A 20,681-nucleotide genomic window follows, 5' to 3' on the forward strand; every position below is an offset into this window, starting at 1 on the left:
TGGAGAACTCTCACGTGGACAGTCCCCTAGTATCCAGCCTGGGTCATTGAACAACCCTTTCCCAGGCCCCCACCCCACATGACCAGCGTATAGGAACCCGGCGGGCCATTGCCAGCAGTTAATATGGCGACTGCGGCAACAGTGCATGGCGCATGCGCCTTGCGAGGAGCGGTCAGGTACGAAAGATGAGAATACGGCTCCTCCTTCTTCCTCGTCCCACCCTATTTCCGGCGGAAGCGGCCGCAACAAGGGAAACTTTATTGTTCCCGTTGGTGCAGTGAGGATGTCGGTGAATTACGCGGCGGGGCTTTCGCCGTATGCGGACAAGGGCAAGTGCGGTCTACCCGAGGTGAGCGCAGCTGGGGGTTCCGACGGCCGCCGTCAAGGCCGTGGGCTGGGCGGGACCGGCTGGCAGTGGGGCATTGTGGGAATATCTGGAGACACTGAGGCTAGACAATGGGAGGGACTTCCCAGTGAGGAGGGGGCGGGAAGTGACGACCCAGTGCGCCTGGGGATGCGACCACGCCTAGCTCCGGGTCGGTCCGGCAGGGGACGGAGGATAGGACCCACTTCGAGAAGTCCTGAAGTTCTAATGGGGGAACAAGGGATGTAGTTCCAGGAGGAAGGCACCGGGGCAAAGGCGGGAGATGGCAATAGACAAACTTGGAGGGCGGATTTGGCCAGAGAGTTTTCCAAAACTGGGGCAGGATGGGCCTCAAGTGCCAAGTTGAGGATCTGGCACTATCCTGAGGCTGATGAGGATTTTTAGCTGAGGAGGAACCTGGAAGATGGAGATCAGACCCCTCCAGCCTCGCTGAGAGAAATCCCCCCCGTGCACTGAGACCTTGGCGGGATCCCTTCGTTCTGGGTCTCTTTCCCTCCTGTAAACTGGAGAGAAGCTTGCCCCCTCCCACAAAGGTTGGTGCGTTTCTTCTGAATCAGGCATTCACGAGCTCTCAGATGGTGTGAAGCCCCACTCTTCTCTCCTGCCAGTTTTTTCACTTTAACCCACAAACATTTATTAAGCACCTACGTTCATCCTGGGACCACATGGGGAACCAAACAAGCCAAGCCCCCTCGTTCCAGCTGGGAGACAGATAAGCAGCAAATAAATGTAAGGAGTCAGTCGGATAGTGGTCAGCGCTAGGCAGAAAGGTAAAGCAGGTGATGAGAACTGGGGGCTGCATTGCAAACTAGGTGGCTGGTGTTAGCCATCACTAAGATAACTCAGCAGTATGAAATACATTTAATGTTATGCAACCATCACCACCATCCATTTACAGAACTTTCTCCTCTTCCAGAACTAAAACTCTGTCCCCATTAAACAGTGACTCTCCATCCCCTCTCCTAGCCCCAGGCCCACCATCTACTTTCTCTTTGTATCTGACTCCTCTTGGGACCTCACATAAGTGAAATCATACAGTATTTGTGTTTTTGTGTCTGTCTGATTTCACTGAGCATGATGTTCTCAGGTTTCATCTGTATTGAATAATGTGTCCAAATTTTCTTCCTTTTTAAAGCTGAATAATATTCCATTGTATGTGTTGCTGTTCTTCAGTCACTCAGTCATGTCCAACTCTTTGGGACCCCATGGACTGCAGCACGCCAGCCTTCCCTGTCCTTCACTATCTCTCGGAGTTTGCTCAAATTCGTGGCCATTGAGTTGGTGATGCCATCTAATCATCTCGTCCTTTGTCATCCCCTTTTCCTCCTACCTTCAATCTTTCCCAGCATCAGGGTCTTTTCTAATGAGTTGGCTCTTCGAATCAGGTGGCCAAAGTATTGGAGCTTCAGCTTCAGTATCAGTCCTTCCAATGAATATTAAGGGTTGATTTCCTTTAGGATTGACTGGTTTGATTGTACGTGTAGACCACATTTGTTAGTATCCATTCATCTGTTAATTGACACTGGGGTTGCTCCCATATTTAGCGACTGTGAATAATGCTACTATGAACATGAGTATGCAAATGAGATCGCTTTTGAGCCAAGATGGAGAAGAAGTGCAAAGGGAGTCATGTAGGTGTCTGGGCAAAGGACATTCCAGGTGGAGGGCTTTGCCTCTGCAAAGCCGTGAGGCTGAACTGTGCCTGGTGTGTCGGAGGAACATCAAGGAGGCCTGTGTGGAGTGAGCGAAGGGGAGAGAGGGAGGAGGGGAGAGCAGGGATGGGGCAGGTCCTGCAGGGCTTTATGGGCCTTGGTGGGGACTTGGATTTTTCCATCGAGAGAGGTGGGAGCCCTGGAGGGCTGTGGGCAGAGAAAGGACGTGATAACAAGCTGCCTTTTCCCACCCATTCCCCTCCTCCTGGGCAAGGCCATCTATGGCTTGTGGCCTTGCCCACTGTGGGACATGTTGTAACTTCTCCTGAAACCATGCAACTTGGAGTGGGATTTGAACCCACGGTTCAGTTGAGCTCACACCCTTGTCTTAGGACTTAGTGAAGCTCGGTTTCTTTCTCACTGCAGAAAGAATTCAGTGAGGCAGAGATACGTGCATGTGTGCATGTTAAGTCGCTTCAGTTGTTTCTGACTCTGTGACCCTGTGGGCTGTAGCCTTCCAGGCTCCTCTGTCTATGGGATTCTCCAGGCAAGAATACTAGAGCGGGTTGCCATTTTCTTCTTCAGGGGATCTTCCCAACCCAGGGATTGAGCCCGTGTCTCTTAGGTCTCCTGCATATGCAGATGGGTTCTTTACCACTAGCGCCACCTGAGAAGCCCAAAGTGATAGGTAAGAAGGGGATTTATTTAGAGAGAAACACTATCTGCAGACAGAATGCAGTCTGTCTCAAAAGGTGAGAACAGCCTTGGGAGAAACACTCCACAGACAGGGTGTGGGCCAGCTCAGCAGGTGAGAGGTTCTGAAATACGGTGTGGTTAGTTTTTAGGGGCTGGATAATTTCATAGGCTAGTGAATGAGAGGATTATTCCAATTATTTCGGGGAAGGGGTGGGGATTTCCGGGAATTGGGCCACCTCCCACGTTTTAGCCTTCTGAACTGTCATGTCATTTATCATGCTGGTGTATTACAATGAGCATATAATGAGGCTCAAGGTCTACTGGAAGGCTCATCTTCTGCCATCTTGAACCTAGTTGGTTCTAATCAGTTTTTGTCACATTTTATTGATCTTGAGTGGCCTGGGCCTAAAACTGCTTGAAGCAGGACTTGGGTTCTCAGCCAGAAATTGAAGCTGGGCCAAGGTGGTGAAAACACCAGATCCTAACCACTAGACTAGTGGTCAGTGACAAGGCCCCTGGCCCTTCAGCTTTGCAGAAAAGAGTTTCCACAGAGACAGAAAGTAGTGAAGCAAGTAGAGTATTAGGAGGAAAAAGAGTACCATACATACGGATAGACATGCAGGCAGACTCAGGGAGAGTCCCTGAGTTGTGCTTTTGTGGCAGTTTAAATCACTTCTATGGGGCCTTTCTGGATTTCCTTTGCCCAATCATTTCGATTTGCATGGTTCAGAGTCCATATTTGGTATATCTCAGGATCCTCCCATGTGTGCACATGCATCTCTCAGCTGAGATGGATTCTACTACGAAGGCCCATGGGTAGATTATCCTTTGGCATCATTCACCTTTGAACTCCAAGGAGCTTTTCTGCCCACGTGTGATCGGCGAGGTCTCCTGACTTCGAGAATGAGAAATACGTGATCTGGGCAGGGCCCAGTGTCCTGCCTTAATTGTCTTGCTATTCTCACCTCAGAGTTTCTTTGGAGCACTGGGAATGAGTCTCCAATCAGTTAACCATTAAGGTGGCGGGGGAGGCGGGGGGCATGTACCTCCTGCCTCACTGTGGCTCTGTCATTCTTGTAGGAAATGGCAACCCGCTCCAGTATTCTTGCCTGGAGAATTCATGGACAGAGGAGCCTGGCAGGCTGCAGTCCATGGGGTCACATAGAGTCGGACATGACTAAAGAGATTTAGCACCTGCCCCACTCCCTTCTGTTTCACTCCCTGCTGCTCTCCCTCACCCAACAGGTCTTCGACCCCCCCGAGGAGTTGGAGCAGAAGGTGTGGGAGCTGGCACAGCTCATCTGGCAGTCCTCCAGTGTGGTGTTTCACACAGGCGCAGGCATCAGCACTGCCTCAGGCATCCCCGACTTCAGGTCGGTGGGCAGGGCGGGAAGTTGAGGCAGGGCCTGCCAGGCTGCCACAGCCTTCCCTGTGAGCTCGCCAGATGAACAGGCATCAAAGCCCATCCTGCTGCCCTCCCTCCCACTGAGTCTAGGGTGACCCATCAGTCCCCTAGGGTGTTGGGAATGTGTAAGACCCTTCCTTCAAAGCAGGTCCCTTTATATCACACCCAACATTGCCTTTCATTGGTCAGAACTGGGTCATGTGACTGTACCTAGTTACAAGTGGTGCTGGGAAACATAAGTCTTTTGTCTAGGCCCATTGTGCATGGCTAAATATTGGCTTCTATTATTACCATAGAAACCATCCAGACCTCAGTTTCCTCAACTGCAAGTGAGGGTGTGAGACCAGATAATGTCTAACTTTCCTCTACTTCAGGCAGCCTGTGTTAGACAAGAGTCTCATTGCTGAAAAGCAGGGGTCTCAAAATTGTGGCCTCCACGTGGCCCCTGTAGGTGTGAAGTTTGCAACCCCACCCAGATGGGCAGGCCTATTGCACTTGTATTCTCTTTCTGAGGCTTCTCAGGCCCCCACCATAGACTCTCACAGCAGAAGAGCGGATTCCTTGTCTGGAGGAGTGTTAGAACTCTAAGGTGTGAATCTCATCCCCCTTCCATAACCTGCCATAGCTCCCCATTGCCACACTTCAGAGTTCCAAGCACTTCGGGCTGGAAATCAAAGCCTTTCCTGACCTAGCTTTGGTTCAGCTCTCCAACCTCAGCCCCTACAGCACCCAGACTGTCTGAACAGCCTTGCCCTTTCCTCTCTGTTCAGAGACAGCTCTGCCTCCTCCAGGAAGCCTTCCCAGAGTCCCACAAAGAGCCCTCACCACTTCCACTGGGCCAGCCCAGCCCTGGGTTGCTCCCTCTGCCCCGGCCCCCAGAGGGCCAGAGGCTCTGTGTCCACCTGTGTCTCTTCCTAACGAGATGGAGAACTCCCTGAGGGCAGGGTCTGGGTGCACTTGGGCCCCGGCATCCCCCAGTGCAGGGCCATGGACTCCCTGAGGGCAGGGCCTGGGTGCACTAGGGCCCCGGCATCACCCAGTGCAGGGCCATGCCAAGTGCAGCAGCAGTAAGTGCTGGGTGAGTTGAATAATTTCTGCTGTTATGTACCACGTTCTCCCTCTTTCCTACCTCACCTCCTTTGTCTATATCAATCTCTCTCTCTTTGACTTTTTCCTCTGCCTGTTTCTCTTTCTGTTTTCTCTCTCCTTGATCTCTAAACTCTCTCTGTCTCTTCCACCTGCTGCCGCAGGGGCCCCCATGGCGTCTGGACGATGGAGGAGCGGGGCCTGGCCCCCAAGTTCGACACTACCTTTGAGAATGCCCAGCCCACAAAGACCCACATGGCGCTGGTGCAGCTGGAGCGCGTGGGCCTCCTGCGCTTCCTGGTCAGCCAGAACGTGGATGGACTGCACGTGCGCTCCGGCTTCCCCAGGTGCCCCCAGTGTCCAGACCCTGCCCTGCCTTGAGCGGGCCACCCCTCTCCCTAAGCCTCAGTTTCCTTATCTAGAAAATGGACGTGGATGGCAGCCCTTCCCTCTCCAGGCCCCTGGGGCAGTTCAGCGAGGCAGCCAGGGAGGGTTAGTGCTCAGCTGTCAGGTCTCTCAGTGGCATCTGGAGAGCGGGGCGGGGATCCCCTCTTCCTGGTCCTGGGAGGATTCCAGCCCTGAGCCCTCTGGATCTTGGCTGGCTGGGGATCTGGGGATCCTGCTCCTCCACTGAGCCTCTTCCTTCTCCTTCCACAGAGACAAGCTGGCAGAGCTCCACGGAAACATGTTTGTAGAAGAATGTGTCAAGTGTAAGACGTGAGTGCCACTGCGGGAGGGGCGGGACACAAGTCATGGATAACCCAGGTCGGGCTCCCGAAAAGGTCCTGGTGACTAAGCCTGCCACTTCTAGAGTCAAGGGTGTGGCCCTTCCACGGTGGGATCTGGGCGTGTATCTTCCTCCTGGGAGGTGTGTTTATTTCCTGCAGCTGCCGAGACAACCACAAACCTGAGTAACTTAAAAACAACAGAAATTCATAGTCTTATGGGTCTGGAAGCTACAAGTCCAACATCAAGGTGTTGGCAGAACCATTCTCCTTCTACAGAGTCTTAACCACTAACCTACCAGGGAAGTCCCCAGGCCAGCTTTTTCATGGAAGGCCCCCTCTGCTTCCCCATCCCCAGCCCCTGCTGCATTTGCCAGCTGTCACCTCATGTTTAGATTCTGGTCTTACGCTCCCGCACTTTCCTGGAAAAACAGCTCTGTGTGCTTTTTGCATGAGCTGCCCAGGTGGGCTGCCTGGAAACCAGCGGTGAGCCGACCCTTTCCTCCTCGGCACAGGCAGTATGTCCGGGACACCGTGGTGGGAAGCATGGGCCTAAAACCCACGGGCCGGCTCTGCACCGTGGCCAAGTCCAGGGGACTGCGGGCCTGCAGGTGAGTGACCCCTCCCCATGCCCTGGACCCCAGGGGAGGCCACCAGTCTCCTGCTAACTCCCCCGCCCTCCCTACAGGGGGGAGCTGAGAGACACTATCCTGGACTGGGAGGATTCCCTGCCTGACCGGGACCTCACCTTGGCCGACGAGGCCAGCAGGTCTGACCCCAGTGGGTCCCGGGTGGGTGGGGGGGGGGGGAGGGGCAGAAACACAGCCAGCTCCAGCCCCGAAAGGAGTGATCAGCACCGTCTGGGCCTTGCTTTGCTCATAATAGCTCTTGTGCCGAGCCCTCACATACCATCCTCACCACATCCCAGGGTGGGTGCTGCTCAGGCCTATTTTACAGAGGAGGAAACTGAGGCTGGAGCAACTGGACTCCTCCATCCAGGCTGCCCAGCCCAGAAGTGACTGAGCCAGAATCAGAACCCAGGAGTTCCCCACTAGCAGCTCCACTTCTGCTGACAGGGTTGAGGGGTGGCCCAGCAGAAGGGAAGTGTCAGAGGCAGGCCATGGCTGGGCCCCCAGCAGAGGTGGGTGCTGTGTGAGCAGGTCTCCCGGGACTGGCCCCGTTGTGTTGGCAGAGCAGTGAAGCCATGGTGTTTGAGCAAGGGTCAGGGAGTGTATGTGCTGGCCACCACACGCCCTTGCCTCGTGGGGCAGGAGGAGGGCTGCAGAGATCCTTGCCAAGGGGCTTAAACTAATCCTGCCTCCTGGCCCCAGGAGTGCAGACCTGTCCATCACACTGGGCACCTCCCTGCAAATCCGGCCCAGCGGGAACCTTCCCCTCGCCACCAAGCGCCGTGGAGGTCGCCTGGTTATCGTCAACCTTCAGCCCACCAAGCATGTACGTGTGGAAGCCTATCCCTGATATCACCCCTGGACCCCCCTCAAGCCTTCTCCCTCCACCTGACTGTTCCCCGCCTCCACAGGACCGCCACGCAGACCTGCGAATCCACGGTTATGTTGATGAGGTCATGACGCGGCTCATGAAACACCTGGGCCTGGAGATCCCGGCCTGGGACGGCCCCCACGTGGTGGAGAGGGCACTGCCGCCCCTGCCACGCCCACCTGCCCCCAAGCTGGAGCCCAAGGAGGAGGCCTCCCCCCAGCTCGACAGCCCAGTGCCCGCCAGCCCCAAGCAGGAACCCACAGCTGAGCCCTGCACCCAGCACAATGGTTCCGGACCCACCAGCCCCAAAAGGGAGCAGCCGGACAGCCCTGCCCCTCACAGGCCTCCCAAAAGAGTGAAAACAGAGGTGGTTCCTAGCTGACCAGGGGCCCCGGGGAGGGCGGGTTTTTTTTTTTTAATAGAAACCGTGGGTTCTTTTTCTTTTTTCTTACCAGTCTCACTTTGTTACTCATTTCTGTCCTTTGGGGGAGACCTCAGGGTGCTGAGAGCTGGGCTCCAGGCCCAGGGGCAGACTTGCCGTCCACTGGACCTCCCTTTAACTTGGGGCCTATGGAGGGGGCTTGGCAAGGAGCATCTCTGCCCCAGATTCTGAACTTGGAGCTGACAACCCCACACCTGCTCCACCCCGTCTCCAGCCCCTGACTCAGGGTGTTCTTGGGAGGCGTGACCAGGCCCTCCCTGATTTCCAACCTAAACAGGAATCAAGCCTGTCTGCCCCCTGGACCCTCACACTCCCCAGCCCCTGCCTATCCCCACACAGCCTTCACAGCCCCTCTAGGAGGGAGGGGACACACAGCCACCATTTAGGAGCCAAACTTCATGGCAGGACAGACAACAGAGGTTCACACTGCCTTTGTGGCTGGAAGGAGGCAAGTGGGTCCACCTGACTTCCTCCAGGCTTCCAGAAAAGCCTTCAATGCAATAAAAGCAGACTTTCTTGCATCTTGAGTCTGTGTTTACCATCCACAACCTTGCCCAGGGTCCAATCCCTGGGGGTAGGACTGTGTGGTGCTCGCGGCCCCTGATATGTGTGTGTGTGCTGGGACATTCATACAGTCCAGGCCCGGCGGTGAAGGAAGGGCTTACCAGCTGTTGACATTCCTTGAGTCCTCCATTTGTAAATATTGTTTCTGTGATTCTTTAATCCGTGCCCTCTGCTACTAGGCTGTGAGCCCCTCTAGGAGAGAGGCCACATCTAATCGCGATTGCAAATTCCCCCACCCGACCCCACATCCCCACACCTGCGCAAAGCCGGCAGGGATCCGGGTGTGACTCTAAAGGAAGAGCGTTGGTGCAGCTGGGGTCCATGCTCCCCAGCTGTGACCTTGGGCGAGTCCCTTCATTCCTGACGGTTCAGTCTCCTCATCCATAAGACAAGCCGGGTTGGCAGCCTAGCCCCCCAGGAAAGCAGCTGCCCCAGGCCTTCCGCGGACTCTCTTGAAGGGTCTGGGGCGGGGCGGGGAGGGGCCAGAGCCGTCAGAACCTCGCGCTCCTGGCGCGCCCAGCCCTCCATCAGCCGCCGCTCTCCAAGGTCCTGAAGACAACCCTGGCGCCTCTCGTCGCCGATCCAGCCTTGGGGTCCAGGGACTCCCCCACGTCACTCCTCTATCTTCGGCTGGCCCAGTCCTTCCTTCTGTGGGTTGGGGAGCTTCAGACTCTAATTAGCCCCCACCCCACTCCACCTCCACGCTAGCCGTGTTCTGCCAAGATACTTTATTAAGGATCACGGCAGTCTAAAAAAAGGAAAAGGTTGTGGGTCATGGCAGCGCAGAAGTTTAGGACTCACCCCGTGCTCTGGGGCCAGGGTCCCTGCAGACTTGGCTGCTTTCTACTCCGTGCGTGCAAGCGGACAGGGAGGAGTCCCCAGGGCCGGGGGTGGGGTAGTTATTGAGGCCTGGTGTGTATCGATCTGTCCAGGTCAGGGATCAGTCTGTGTGTGTGTCCCTGTTTCCTTCCGCACCTGCATCTGCATGTAGATTTCTCAGGCTTTGTGGCCTTATGGTCTGTGTCTGAGAATCAGTTTCAGTGTGTACCTGGGTCCCTGGGTCTGTAGCTGTGTATCTGTGCATCTCCATCCTAATATCTTCTCCAGGGTCTCTCTCTCACCTCAGATCCCCATGTCTGTCCCTGTCCACTACAGCACCTATTGAAGCACCCCTGAGCAGAGGGTCCAGGGTGGAGAGGGGGGCAGGGACCCATGGTGCTCACAGCTCGCCCCCTGCTGCCTCCAGCCCCACACGGCCCGGGCTGACTGCTGGCTCAGGCGGGGCACAGTCCAGTAGGGTGGCCCGGTCCAGTTCCTTCATGGAGTTGCCCTGGACCAGAGTTGAGTTGTCCAGATCCTCTGTCGAGTTGTCCAGAGCACGTGCGTCCTGGGATTCCCATTCCTCCGGAGGGCTGCTTGGAGACCTTTCCTGAAGTGCGCCAGTGTTGGGCCCGGGGCCGGGGGCCTCGGAGCCTGGTGCAGTGTCGGGAGCCACCCGAGATGCAGCGTCGTTGTGTAGAGTTCTGGAGAAAACTGAGCAAGGGGTCGAGGAGGGTCATGAGGGATGGCCTGAGGGCCGGTTCCCTTCTTTCCTTAGCCCCCAGCCTCAGGGAGCCCTTGCAAGGGGGGCCCTTCCCCTCCCCCAGTGGGGACTGGGGAGCCAAGGGGAATGTGCCCCGGAGGGCTTTTGAAAGAAGAGCAAACTCGAGTCCACCTACCTCGCACAGGTGCGAAGTCTCCGGGGCTCTCGGCTCTGTTGGAGGCGAAAGGGCTGATGGAGGGGAGGATGATGAGGGCGAAGGAGAAGAGCAGGACCTGGTGGAGATGTGGGCGGGGTCACCCCATCCCTCCCCAACCCCTGAGCACACAGGAAAACAAGAGGCCCAGAAGACTAGATCATGCTTGACCCGGCGCTCAGGGCTCTGCTCCTACTCATGCCCTCCTCCCCCACAGGCCCCTCTGCCAAGGTTGAGGACACCCCCCCACTCACTGCTATGCAGGTGCCCGTCTGTGCCGATTTGCTGGTGGACTGGACCACAATGGCCTGGAGTTTCTTCAGCTGTTCCAAGAGAGACCTTAATGGAAATGGGAAGCCTTGGCTGAGCCCTGTATGGCCTTCACCTGGCTCCCTGTCCATTTCTAGTATCTCCCAGCCTGGCTGAGGTCTGAATCCTATCCACCCCACAAGGGCCTACTGCTATTAAAAGTCCCAGAAGCTCCCTCAATAAATCTCCACTGAACATCTCACCCACTTTTCTGACACCCAGCGAGCCTCCTCCATCCAGGTTGCCATCATCGCTCACCTGGACACCAGCCCCCACCTCTGGTCCCCTCAAGCCTCACGCGCCCACTCTAGGGTTCACACTCCACACTTTTCAAACGTGCCAAGCCCTCCAGGTTCCCACCTCCCTTTGGGTAAAAGCCTGAGTCCTCATTGCTGCTTTCTTATCTGTTGGATCTCATCTCAAATGTCACCTTATCTGGCTTCCCTGCCTAAAATAGCCCCCCCTCCCCTCACTCTCTAGCCCCTTCCCGCTGTTTGAATGATCTTTTACATAGTTTTGTTTGTCTTGAGTATGTTTCTCACTAGAATATGAGTCTTTTAAGTGGAGGGACTGTATCTGTGAGTAATAGTTTTACTCACTATTGAGGTATCAGTACCCAGAACTATGCCTGGCACTGAGTAGATGCTAATAAAAACTGAATTAGCACATGCACCCCATAGATGGAGTCACCTGCAGTTCTCCAGCACACCATACTCCTAGCCTTTGGCCATTCACATGCCATTTCCTCCACTAGCAGCACCTTCCCTCCATGGAACTCTTATACATCCTCTTCTATGCAGCCTGCCCCCCTCTCTGGGTGGAATCCTCACCTTCTGCTCTGCCCTGCTATCACACAGCCTGACCCCCCTTGTTCACCTCTCCTGCAAGAGACTCCAGGGTCAGCTTCCCCCTGTCCTCAGTCCCGGTCACACCAAGACTCACAGGTTCTGCTTTTCAAGATGCAAGACCTTCCTCTGAAGCTCCTGATTCTGGGCGGTGCAGGCTGACATCCTGCAAAGGCAACATCACAGTGACATTCAGAATATGCTTGTGACCCCTACAGATCCCGCGAGCTGCAACTGCTTCAGCCCAAGAACCTAGAGCCCAAGCTCTGCCACCAGAGAAGCCACCTCAGGAGTTCCCTGGTGGTCCAGTGGCTAGGACTTCACACACTCCCGATGCAAGGGGCCCAAGTTGATCCCTGGTTGAGGAACTGGATCCCACATGCTACAGCTAGGAACTCACACAGCCAAATAAATATTTTTAAAAAGAAGAAGAAAGACAAACCACCACAACGAGAAGCCCGCACATCACAACTAGAGAGTAGCCCCCACTTCCTGCAACTAGAGAAAGATCACGCACAGCAATGAAGACTCAGCACAGCCAACATAAATAAATAAACTTATAAAAAAATAAAATATTCAAATTGTGGCATAAGGATATGTTAGTATCTAGGGAAGAGAATAAATTCTCCCACTAAAAGGCCCTCCTAAATGACTCATGGGATAAAGAAGAATCCACAGTGTAAAGTAGGGAAGACCTAGGAACCAAGTAATGACAACATCCAAATCAAGATGTGTGAGATGCAGCTAAAGACGTGCTGAGGAGAAAACGGATAACCCTATTACAGTTTAAGCAGCTGAACATGTGCTGTGTGTGCTGTGCCTAGTCGCTCAATCGTGTCTGACTCTTTGTGACCCCATGGACTGTAGCCCGCCAGGCTCCTCTGTCCATGGGGATGCTCCAGGCAAGAATCCTGGAGTGGGTTGCCATGCCCTGCTCCAGGAGATCTTCCCCACCCAGGGATCAAACCCAGGTCTCCTGAACTGCAGGCAGATTTTTTACAGTCTGAGCCACCGGGGAAGCCTGCAGCTGAACATACACGTTTAAAAATCAGCAAAAGAACAACAGAATAAACTCACTAAAAAAAAAAATGAAAAACACAATAAAGCTAAGAGTAGAAATAAAGGAACTAGTACACAAGAGTGGGAGGAAAAGTCAAATTCATTCTTTGAAAATAATAAATAAAGTTCTGGCAAGATTGCTCAAGATAAAAAACAAGCGAAGGTGCAAATATACAACATGAATTATTACAAAGGTCCCAGCTATAAATGATTCAAAGCTTAAAAAAAAAATGGGAGAGAACTATGAACTGTCTTATGTCAATAAATTTGAAATGGACAACTTCCCAGAAGAATAACACATCCCAAAATTGACTAGGGAAGAAATAGAAAATGCAGATAGACCTGTAACATTTACTAAAATCACTTTTGCTTTAAAAAGTGAGTGAACTAAGCTTTTATGTTTCCTACCCTGATGCTGGGAAAAACTGAGGGCAGGAGGAGAAGCGGATGACAGGGGATGAGATGGTCGGGTGGCATCACTGACTAAATGGACATGAGTTTGAGCAAGCTCTGGGAGAAGGCGAAGGGCAGGGAAACCTGGCATGCTACAGACCATGGGGTCACAAAGAGTCAGACACGACTGAGCGACTGAACACCACCACATTAAAGAATAATGAGGACCCTATCTCTCAGTATCCTGTATGAGTTCAGAGAGGGGATCGGATGGGATTAGAGTGCACAGGTGGAGAAGGCGATGGCACCCCACTCCAGTACTCTTGCCTGGAAAATCCCATGGACGGAGGAGCCTGGCAGGCTGCAGACCATGGGGTCACTAAAAGTCGGACACGACTGAGCGACTTCACTTTCACTTTTCACTTTCACGCATTGGAGAAGGAAATGGCAACCCACTCCAGTGTTCTTGCCTGGAGAATCCCAGGGACGGGGGAGCCTGGTGGTCTGCCATCTCTGGGGTCGCACAGAGTCGGACACGACTGAAGCGACTTAGCAGCAGCAGCAGCAGCAGAGTGCAGAGGTATTAGAATAAATGGAGACAGTGAGAGACTTTATTTTCTGGGGCTCCAAAATCACTACAGATGGTGACTGCAGCCATGAAATTAAAAGAAGCTTGCTTCTTGGAAGAAAAGCTATGATTAACTTAGACAGCATATTAAAAATCAGAGACATTATTTTGCCAACAAAGGCTCCGTCTAGTCAAAGCTATGGTTTTCCCAGTAGTCATGTATGAGTGAGAGAGTTGGACTATAAAGAAAGCTGAGCGCCAAAGAACTGATGCTTTTGAACTGTTGGTGTTGGAGAAGACTCTTGAGAATCCCCTGGACTGCAAGGAGATCAAACCAGTCAATCCTAAAGGAAATCAGTCCTGAAGATTCATTGGAAAGATGATCCAGAAGCTGAAACTCCAATATTTGGCCACCTGATGCGAAGAACTGACTCACTGGAAAAGACCCTGATGCTGGGAAACATTGACGGCAGGAGAAGCGGATGACAGAGGATGAGACGCTTGGATGGCATCACCGATTCAATGGACATGAGATTGAGCAAGCTCTGGGAGTTGGTGATGGACAGGAAAGCCTGGCGTGCTGCAGTCCATGGGGTCACAAAGAGTCGGACATGACTGAGCGACTGAACTGAACTGAGAGTGCACAGTTCTTAAGTTGAGGAAGTTCCTCCTTCCCTCCACTCCCCGGAAGGAAGCCATGACAGCTCTGAGGACCAGAGAGGCTCAGACAAGGGAAGTAAACGTCCCACCTACAGGCAAAGAGCCAGGACGTAACCTCCCTTCTTGGCAAAACATCATCTAGGGCAGTGGTCCCCAGCCTTTTTGGCACCTGGGACCGGTTTCAAGGAAGACAGTTCCTCCGTGAATCCGGGGTGTGGAGGGGATAGTCTTAGGATGATTCAAGCACCTTACATTTAATTTTCACTTTATTTCTATTTTATGGAAATCTCAGGATATTCCACCTTGACTTTAGGGTTAGGGTCTGTGCTTCCAGGAGAATCTAGTGCCGCTGCTGATCTCACAGGAGGAGGGGCTAAGGCGGTAATATGAGTGGTGAGGAGCGGCTGTAAATACCCTTGCTCCCTTGCCTGCTGCTCACCTCCTGCTGTGCGGCCTGGTTCCTGACAGGCCACGGATTGGTACCAGTCCATGGCCCAGGAATTGGGGACCCCTGTTCTAGGGGATTAGGGGCCTCAAAATTGAGCCCTGTACCACCTCTAGGCATTTTTCCATCCTTGCAATTCACATACAAAATGGTCGCTCCCATGTGGCACAGTGGTAAAGAATCCACTTGCCAACACAGGAGACTCAGAAGACATGGGTTCGATCCCTGGGTTGGGAAGACCCCCTGGAGAAGGAAATGGCTACCCAGTCCAGTACTCTTGCCTGGAGAATCCCATGGACAGAGGCGCTTGGCAGGTTGCAGTCCATGCAGTCGAACATCACTGAGCAACTGAACACACACGCACATACACGCGCACGCGCGCGCACACACACACACACGCAGACCGTGACCTTTGCTACACTGCATGCCTCTCTCAGGCCTCAGTCCCCACCCTCCCACCTTGAGTGCGGGGTCCTGGGCCCCCAGCCTTACCGAGTCTCCAGGCCATCAATGTATTCCTTCTTCTTTTTCCGGCTTTCCTGAGCTGACTGTTTGTTTCGGATTTTCCGGCGGATCTTTTTCAGCACTCGCTCCTCATACTGCAGAGTGACGTGGGGAGCCTGAGTCAGTCTGAAGGGTCCACTCTCTTGTCCAGACCCCATAATTTCACCCCCAGTATTCTCCCAAGGGAGCCAGACTCAGGGACTTGAGGGAAGACCCTTCATGGCTTGAAGGCCAGATTTTCTGTCCTCAAACTCCTTCAGAGTCTTTTGTGGTTGTGGGGGCGGGAGGGATGGGAATGGTCCTGATTTCCTGATGGTCTTCCCTGCTCCCAATCCCAGTTCCATTAACAACTAGATTTTGTGCACTGGTGCAATCGCGCCACCGTCTGGCCATGTGTGGGATTGGCGCCTTTTCCGAAGCCAGTTATCACTAAGAGAAGTCTTTCAATTGGAAAAGGCAAACTCAGGTATTGATACTGAGTGAACAGGCTGGATGGCATCACTGAGTCGATGGATGTGAGTCTGAGTGAACTCCGGGAGTTGGTGATGGACAGGGAGGCCTGGCGTGCTGTGATTCATGGGGTCGCAAAGAGTCGGACATGACTGAGCGACTGAACTGAACTGAACAGGCTGAGTGGAGGCCGCGGCCAGCTAGAAAGCCCCCACTGTGTTGGCTTTGAGTATGAATTTTCTGGTTCTGGTGACAGACACATCCTAACATTCTAGTTGTGTGTGCTGTGCTTAGTCACTAGTCGTGTCCGACTCTTTGTGACCCCACCGACTGTAGCCCACCAGATTCCCCCGTCCACGGGAATTCTCCAAGCAAGAATACTGGAGTGGGTTGCCATGCCCTCCTGCAGGGGATCTTCCCAACACAGGGATCGAACCTAGGTCTCCAGCATTGCAGGCGGATTCTTTACCGTCTGAGCCACCAGTTAGGGAGATGTAAAGGTGAGACTCAGGCTTCCCAGGTGGTGCAGAAGTAAAGAATCCACCTGCCAATGCAGGAAATGCAAGAGACATGAGTTTGACCCCTGGATCGGGAAGATCCCCTGGAGTATGGAGTGGCAACCCACTCCAATATTCTTGCCTGAAGATCGCCATGGACAAAGGAACCTGGTGGGCTACCATCCATAGGGTTGCAAAGAGTTGGACATGACTGAGCGTGCACACACACACACACACACACACACACACACAAAGGTGAGACTCGTGGGCATGCTGCTGCAGGAAATGGGGTGAGGCCCAGAGCCAGGGGTCCCACTGACTGACTCACTTTGGTAAGGGGCAGCTGAGTGGGCAGAGTGATGCCTTCTTTGGCTAGTAGCTTCTTCTCATCCTCCGTCAGCACCAGCTCCTGGCAGTGCCCAGTCCCAGGTCGCAACAGGTGGGGGGCTGCCAGGTGATGTTGCTGCTGTGGGGAAACCAGGAGAACTGCTTTGGGGGCAGAGACAGCGACTGCCTCTGGGAAATAAAAGGCATCGAGAAACAATTGATCCATTCGCTGTTAGGTCCACACCGGCACTAGGGCTCCAAAGAACCAGCCCACAGCCATTCCGTTTCCAGGAATTCATCTTACAGATACAAGTGTGGTTTTTTGTTTTTTTTTTTTGTTTCACAAATAGTCATTTGACAGTTACATGTTTAGCACCTACTACAGGCTACGCACTGCTCCGGGCTCTGAACATTCCTTGCAGCTCTTGTCTGCAACAGCAAACGGAAAATCCAACAAACAGGATGTAGGATAAGTAAGCCTCTGGGAAAAGAGGGTGAGGGGTGGTTCTCCCCAGGTACCTGTTTGTACCTTTGGAACTTGGACTGTGTGCATGTATTTGACTATTCAAAAAATTTTCAAACTAAATTTAAATCACGAAATAGAAACACTGAAAACAAAAGAACCGTGTCATCAGACAGCCAAGTCCTAGGAATGTCGCACCAAGACTGAGGAATAAAGGTAGAGACTGGGGCAGCCTGCTATCTATCTAATCAAATTCCAATCCCTGGAATTCCAGGCCATTGATCAGTCCAACCATTTTCTCTTCAGGGCTCAAGCCTCAGTGTATTCATCTGCAATATGGGAATAAGGCCTCCCACTTCCAAAAGTTGTTCACACACAGAACAATGATATTAAACTTGATATTTTTACAAAATCCAGTTAGCATTTCCAAAGCAGTCATTTGTCTTTCCTATCCTTCAAGACCTGCTGAAGTTCTGTCTCCTCCAGGAAGCCTTCCTGGACCTGCAATTCCCCTCTAGCCTCTCTCCCTTATGGATACACTTCCCTAAGCAGTCACTGTCCCCTCTTGACCATGAGGTCCCCACAGACTGAGCACACAGCTGATGCTCGCTGTAGGTCTCTCAAGTCAAGAGGGGTGTTCTGGTCTTTTTTAGAGGTTGTCAGGACAACTTTAGGCATCAGGAGATCAAATCCTGACTTGGCCACTTGCTTGCTGTGTGACTTTGGGTCTGTGGCTTAACCTCTCTGGGGACTGGTTTTCTCATCTGTGAAAGGGAGCAGGGCACTAATTGGGTTCTCAGGCCTGGTTTGCCCATAGTGGAAGCTCAGGGCAAGATAAGATAGCCCAAGGTAAGCATACAAAGGGCACAATAGACCCAATAGGTCAGCTCAGGAATTGGGCCTGCTGCAGCTGTGTGATTTAAGGCAAATTACTAAAGCTCCCTGTGCCCGTTTCCTCATATGTGAAATTAAGATAATAGCCTCAATTTTCAGGGTTGCTATGAATTAAAAGACCTGGGACCAAATACCAATCCCTGTCTGTGACTGTCTTCCAGTTTTCAAAATGGGTGTACTGGGGCCCTATGAGCCCAGTCCCCCTCCCAGTTCTGATGCTCCAGGGGGCACGTGGGGGCTGCTCACCAGGTCCCCGCTGCTGCCAGAGAGGAGGAGGTCCTTGACTGTGAGGTTGTAGCGTGAGGGCGAGTCAGCCAGGTCGCTCTGCTCCTCGGCATAGATGCCTGGGCTCCACATTTCTAACAGGGCACATGTGGATGGAGATAGGGGTGGGGGTCAGGCAGGGGGCCTTGAGTTCCTAGGTCCTACCTGCCTCCTCCAGCAAAGCTACAGCATCGACCCTAATGTGCTAGGCATTGTTGCCTGGCTTGGGACTCCAGGACCAGATGCCTCAGTCTCCCCTCTGCCATAAGACAGGGACCCCAGTTCATCAGAACGTTGTTAGGGACCCACAGCCAGCCCAAGAGGGAGTGGCTGTTATCACTCAGCATTAGGGGCTGGATCTGCAGCCAGCCTGGCCTTATCTCCTCCTGGGGGCAGGGACCAGTTCTGATTCACCCACAGTTCCCTCCCACGAGCTACCTGGCACCCCATAGGAGAGCTGCTCTGGAGAGCAGTCTTCCGAGTCAGATGGCCCTTGCTTCTAATCCCAACTGGGCGGAGCTGTGTGACCTTGGGTAAGGGAGTAAACCTCTCTGAGCCTCAGTTTTGTCAAGTTTCTAATGGGACTAATAAGCACTCCCACCCCATTGTGGGGCTCAAAAGACAAAGGATGCTCTCTTGGTGGAGTCTTCTGCATCAGGCCTTTCCCCAGGTCTGGGGGAGCACTCCAAGGCCTGGGATCCCACAGTCTCACGAACTTTCAATGAGTCTCCTATGAACCAGGCATAGAAGGTATAAAAAATGAGGTTGCCAGCACAATGCTTGAGGCAGATTGCACCCCAGCTCTGCGGCTCTGACTCATCTCTTAACCATCCGGAAAATGGGTCCATGACAGCACACCAGTGCCCATCTCAAAGGGTGGATTTGTGCATTCAGTGCCTGGGACAAGGCAAGGGTAGTCGGCTGACACAGGACTCACCCACGTCTATGGCAACAGAAGTCTCAAGCCTTGGGGCCACTGGCCCAAGGTGCCTGGCAGGGCAGGTGGGGCCAGGATGGTAGGACGGGCAGGGCCCCTTGCAAGACTCCACACTATGGCAGCTGGCAGGGGTGGCAGGCACCCCACCGCGTGGAGGTGTGTCCTGGGGGTCAGAGGGCAGATCTTCTGAGATGCCACTGTCACTGGCAGCGGGGGACCAGGTTGGGGAGTCTGAATCTCCAGAACCCAGGATGGAGTTGAGGAAGTCATCAGAGTCCGCACCTGGCAGGACCTGTTGGGACAGAGAGCACCGGTGGGAATTAGGAGGTCTATGCTTTGCTTTGCATTGCTATGTGTCTCTGGGCAAGCCGCTGACCCTCTTTGGGCCTCACACGTCCTTTCTGTAATATGGAAAGAGCTAATGTTCCTTGCCCACTGGCGTTGCTGGAGCCTGAACACAATTGTGTAGCTCGGGAACAACATCAAACCGTGTCAAGTGAGGAGCAAGCCCCAAGTTTAAGTCTGGAGCCAACTTCAAACTGCTGTGTGACCCAGGACAAGTTACCACTCCTCTCTGGGCCCTGCTTTCCACCCCTTTAAGAAGAAGGCGATGTCATCTGGCCCTTAGGGTCGCTGAAAGGTTTTATACAATCATGTGCTTTGCTAGAATCACACACGTGCGTGGTAAAGGCACAAAGCTGAGCGGAGTCCCGGCTCTGACCCGGGGGTGGGGGGGAAGGTGGGGATGATGCATTGGGTTATCACCTGGTCCTGCCCATGGCCCCAGTCCTCTCCCAGCTCTACGTGTCTCAGAACGCCGTCCTGCCGGTCAAACAGGAGATCCAGGAGTTCCAGGCTGTCGATAGGGCCCATGGGACTGGTGGAGGAAGCCATCTGGGGCAAGGAGGGGACCCGGTGAGAGTCACGCAGCCTCTCCTGCCCACCACCCATCTGCCACTACCTGAGGTACCTTCCTCCCTGCTTCAGTCCCAGCTGCAGCCTCCAGGTCAGCCTGCCCCTCCTGCCTGCGGAGCCTCAATCTCCAAATCTCTGTTATGGGACCAACCCAGAGGCTCCTAGGAGCCAATTTATTTAAAAAGCGCTAGACAGCTGCCCCCGTGGGGATGGACAGCGGATGAAGTTAGCCCCCTCTTGCATTCCCATTCTGTCAGAATCCCTCCCCACACCCACCCTTTTCTGGAAGGCAGGGAGGCCCAGAATAAAGTCCAGCAGCAGCCCGGAATAGAGACACAATCTTAGTCATTGTATTCTCCCTCTGGGTCTCAGTCTTCCCATCTGTACAATGGGGTGGGAGGTGCCTGCCAATTCTGGGAGCTTGGGGAGAGTTCCTGGCATAAATCGCCCCTCCCCTGGGGACCCGTGCAGGTCTCACCTTTCCAACGGCTAAATCCCCATCCATGAGCCCCGCTAGCTCCTTCTCCAGACCTCCTGCGTCTGCCTCGAGCCGGAGGCTCAGTCGGCCATCAGCTCTCCTGGGCTCAGCTGCGTCTTCTCTGTGGTTGTTACCACTCCCCAAAAGATGCTGAAATAGTCCCGAGAAGATCCCAGCCCACCCCAAGGTGCTGATTGGGCAACAGGCAGGACGGACAGAGTTAAGGGCCAATGACAGCGGGGCAGACTAGGGGGAGGGGCGGGAAGACCGTTATCTCTCATGTTTTGTGCTTTTCCAGTCGCAGTGGGCAAAGGCCAAAGTCTGGGGTGTCGCAGCTCCAGCATGACCTTTCCCCTACTTTCGGAGACTGTTTCTTTCCATAGTCCCCGGATGTCGGCTCCAAGAGAGCCCAGAGCCCTTGGCCAGTCCCGTCCACTCCCAGAACAAAACAGAGCCCAAAATAATAGCCCAGACTTTGGGGG

General features: G+C 53.7%; 2 protein-coding genes across 9 annotated transcripts; one reads left to right on the plus strand and one right to left on the minus strand.

Annotated features, from left to right (window-relative positions):
• The first annotated feature begins 250 nt into the window (after positions 1-250).
• SIRT6 (sirtuin 6) lies at positions 251-8,412 on the plus strand. Of its 3 annotated transcripts, XM_015095885.3 has the most exons (8): positions 251-349; positions 3,979-4,106; positions 5,389-5,571; positions 5,882-5,941; positions 6,465-6,560; positions 6,638-6,718; positions 7,281-7,404; positions 7,490-8,412. In XM_015095885.3, exons 1-8 carry the CDS (start codon positions 284-286, stop codon positions 7,829-7,831), a joined length of 1,080 nt encoding a protein of 359 aa, XP_014951371.2. In that variant the 5' UTR covers positions 251-283; the 3' UTR covers positions 7,832-8,412. The 3 variants fall into 3 exon arrangements, with proteins under 3 accessions (XP_014951371.2, XP_060271551.1, XP_027825661.1); XM_060415568.1 differs by lacking the exon at positions 3,979-4,106; XM_027969860.2 differs by lacking the exons at positions 3,979-4,106; positions 5,389-5,571.
• A 756-nt stretch (positions 8,413-9,168) lies between these two features.
• Positions 9,169-20,324, minus strand: CREB3L3 (cAMP responsive element binding protein 3 like 3). 6 transcript variants are annotated; one of them, XM_060415566.1, is made up of 10 exons: positions 20,200-20,324; positions 19,572-19,700; positions 18,807-19,098; positions 17,852-17,964; positions 16,250-16,384; positions 14,963-15,069; positions 11,443-11,511; positions 10,446-10,530; positions 10,174-10,226; positions 9,169-9,988 (listed from the first exon to the last, which is right to left on the minus strand). In XM_060415566.1, exons 1-10 carry the CDS (start codon positions 20,224-20,226, stop codon positions 9,730-9,732), a joined length of 1,269 nt encoding a protein of 422 aa, XP_060271549.1. In that variant the 5' UTR covers positions 20,227-20,324; the 3' UTR covers positions 9,169-9,729. The 6 variants fall into 6 exon arrangements, with proteins under 6 accessions (XP_060271549.1, XP_012033463.2, XP_012033464.2 ...); XM_012178073.4 differs by having other exon boundaries at positions 10,174-10,270; XM_012178074.4 differs by having other exon boundaries at positions 16,250-16,387.
• Between the last annotated feature and the right edge of the window lie 357 nt (positions 20,325-20,681).

This window comes from Ovis aries, chromosome 5, assembly GCF_016772045.2.
Source record: "Ovis aries strain OAR_USU_Benz2616 breed Rambouillet chromosome 5, ARS-UI_Ramb_v3.0, whole genome shotgun sequence".
Classification (NCBI taxonomy): domain Eukaryota; kingdom Metazoa; phylum Chordata; class Mammalia; order Artiodactyla; family Bovidae; genus Ovis; species Ovis aries.

Excerpts from the sequence above, each read along its gene's own strand:
- CREB3L3 (XM_004008602.5), bottom strand. The coding sequence starts at position 20,226 with ATGGATGGGGATTTAGCCGTTGGAAAG. Across the intron at positions 16,388-17,851 it reads CTGGCAGCAGCGGGGACCTG|CAGCAACATCACCTGGCAGC; the intron begins GTGAGCAGCCCC and ends GTTTCCCCACAG. Across the intron at positions 10,271-10,445 it reads AGACGGGCACCTGCATAGCA|GTCCTGCTCTTCTCCTTCGC; the intron begins GTGAGTGGGGGG and ends CATCTCCACCAG.
- SIRT6 (XM_015095885.3), top strand. The coding sequence starts at position 284 with ATGTCGGTGAATTACGCGGCGGGGCTTTCGCCGTATGCGGACAAGGGC. Across the intron at positions 5,942-6,464 it reads GAATGTGTCAAGTGTAAGAC|GCAGTATGTCCGGGACACCG; the intron begins GTGAGTGCCACT and ends TCCTCGGCACAG. Across the intron at positions 6,719-7,280 it reads TTGGCCGACGAGGCCAGCAG|GAGTGCAGACCTGTCCATCA; the intron begins GTCTGACCCCAG and ends TCCTGGCCCCAG.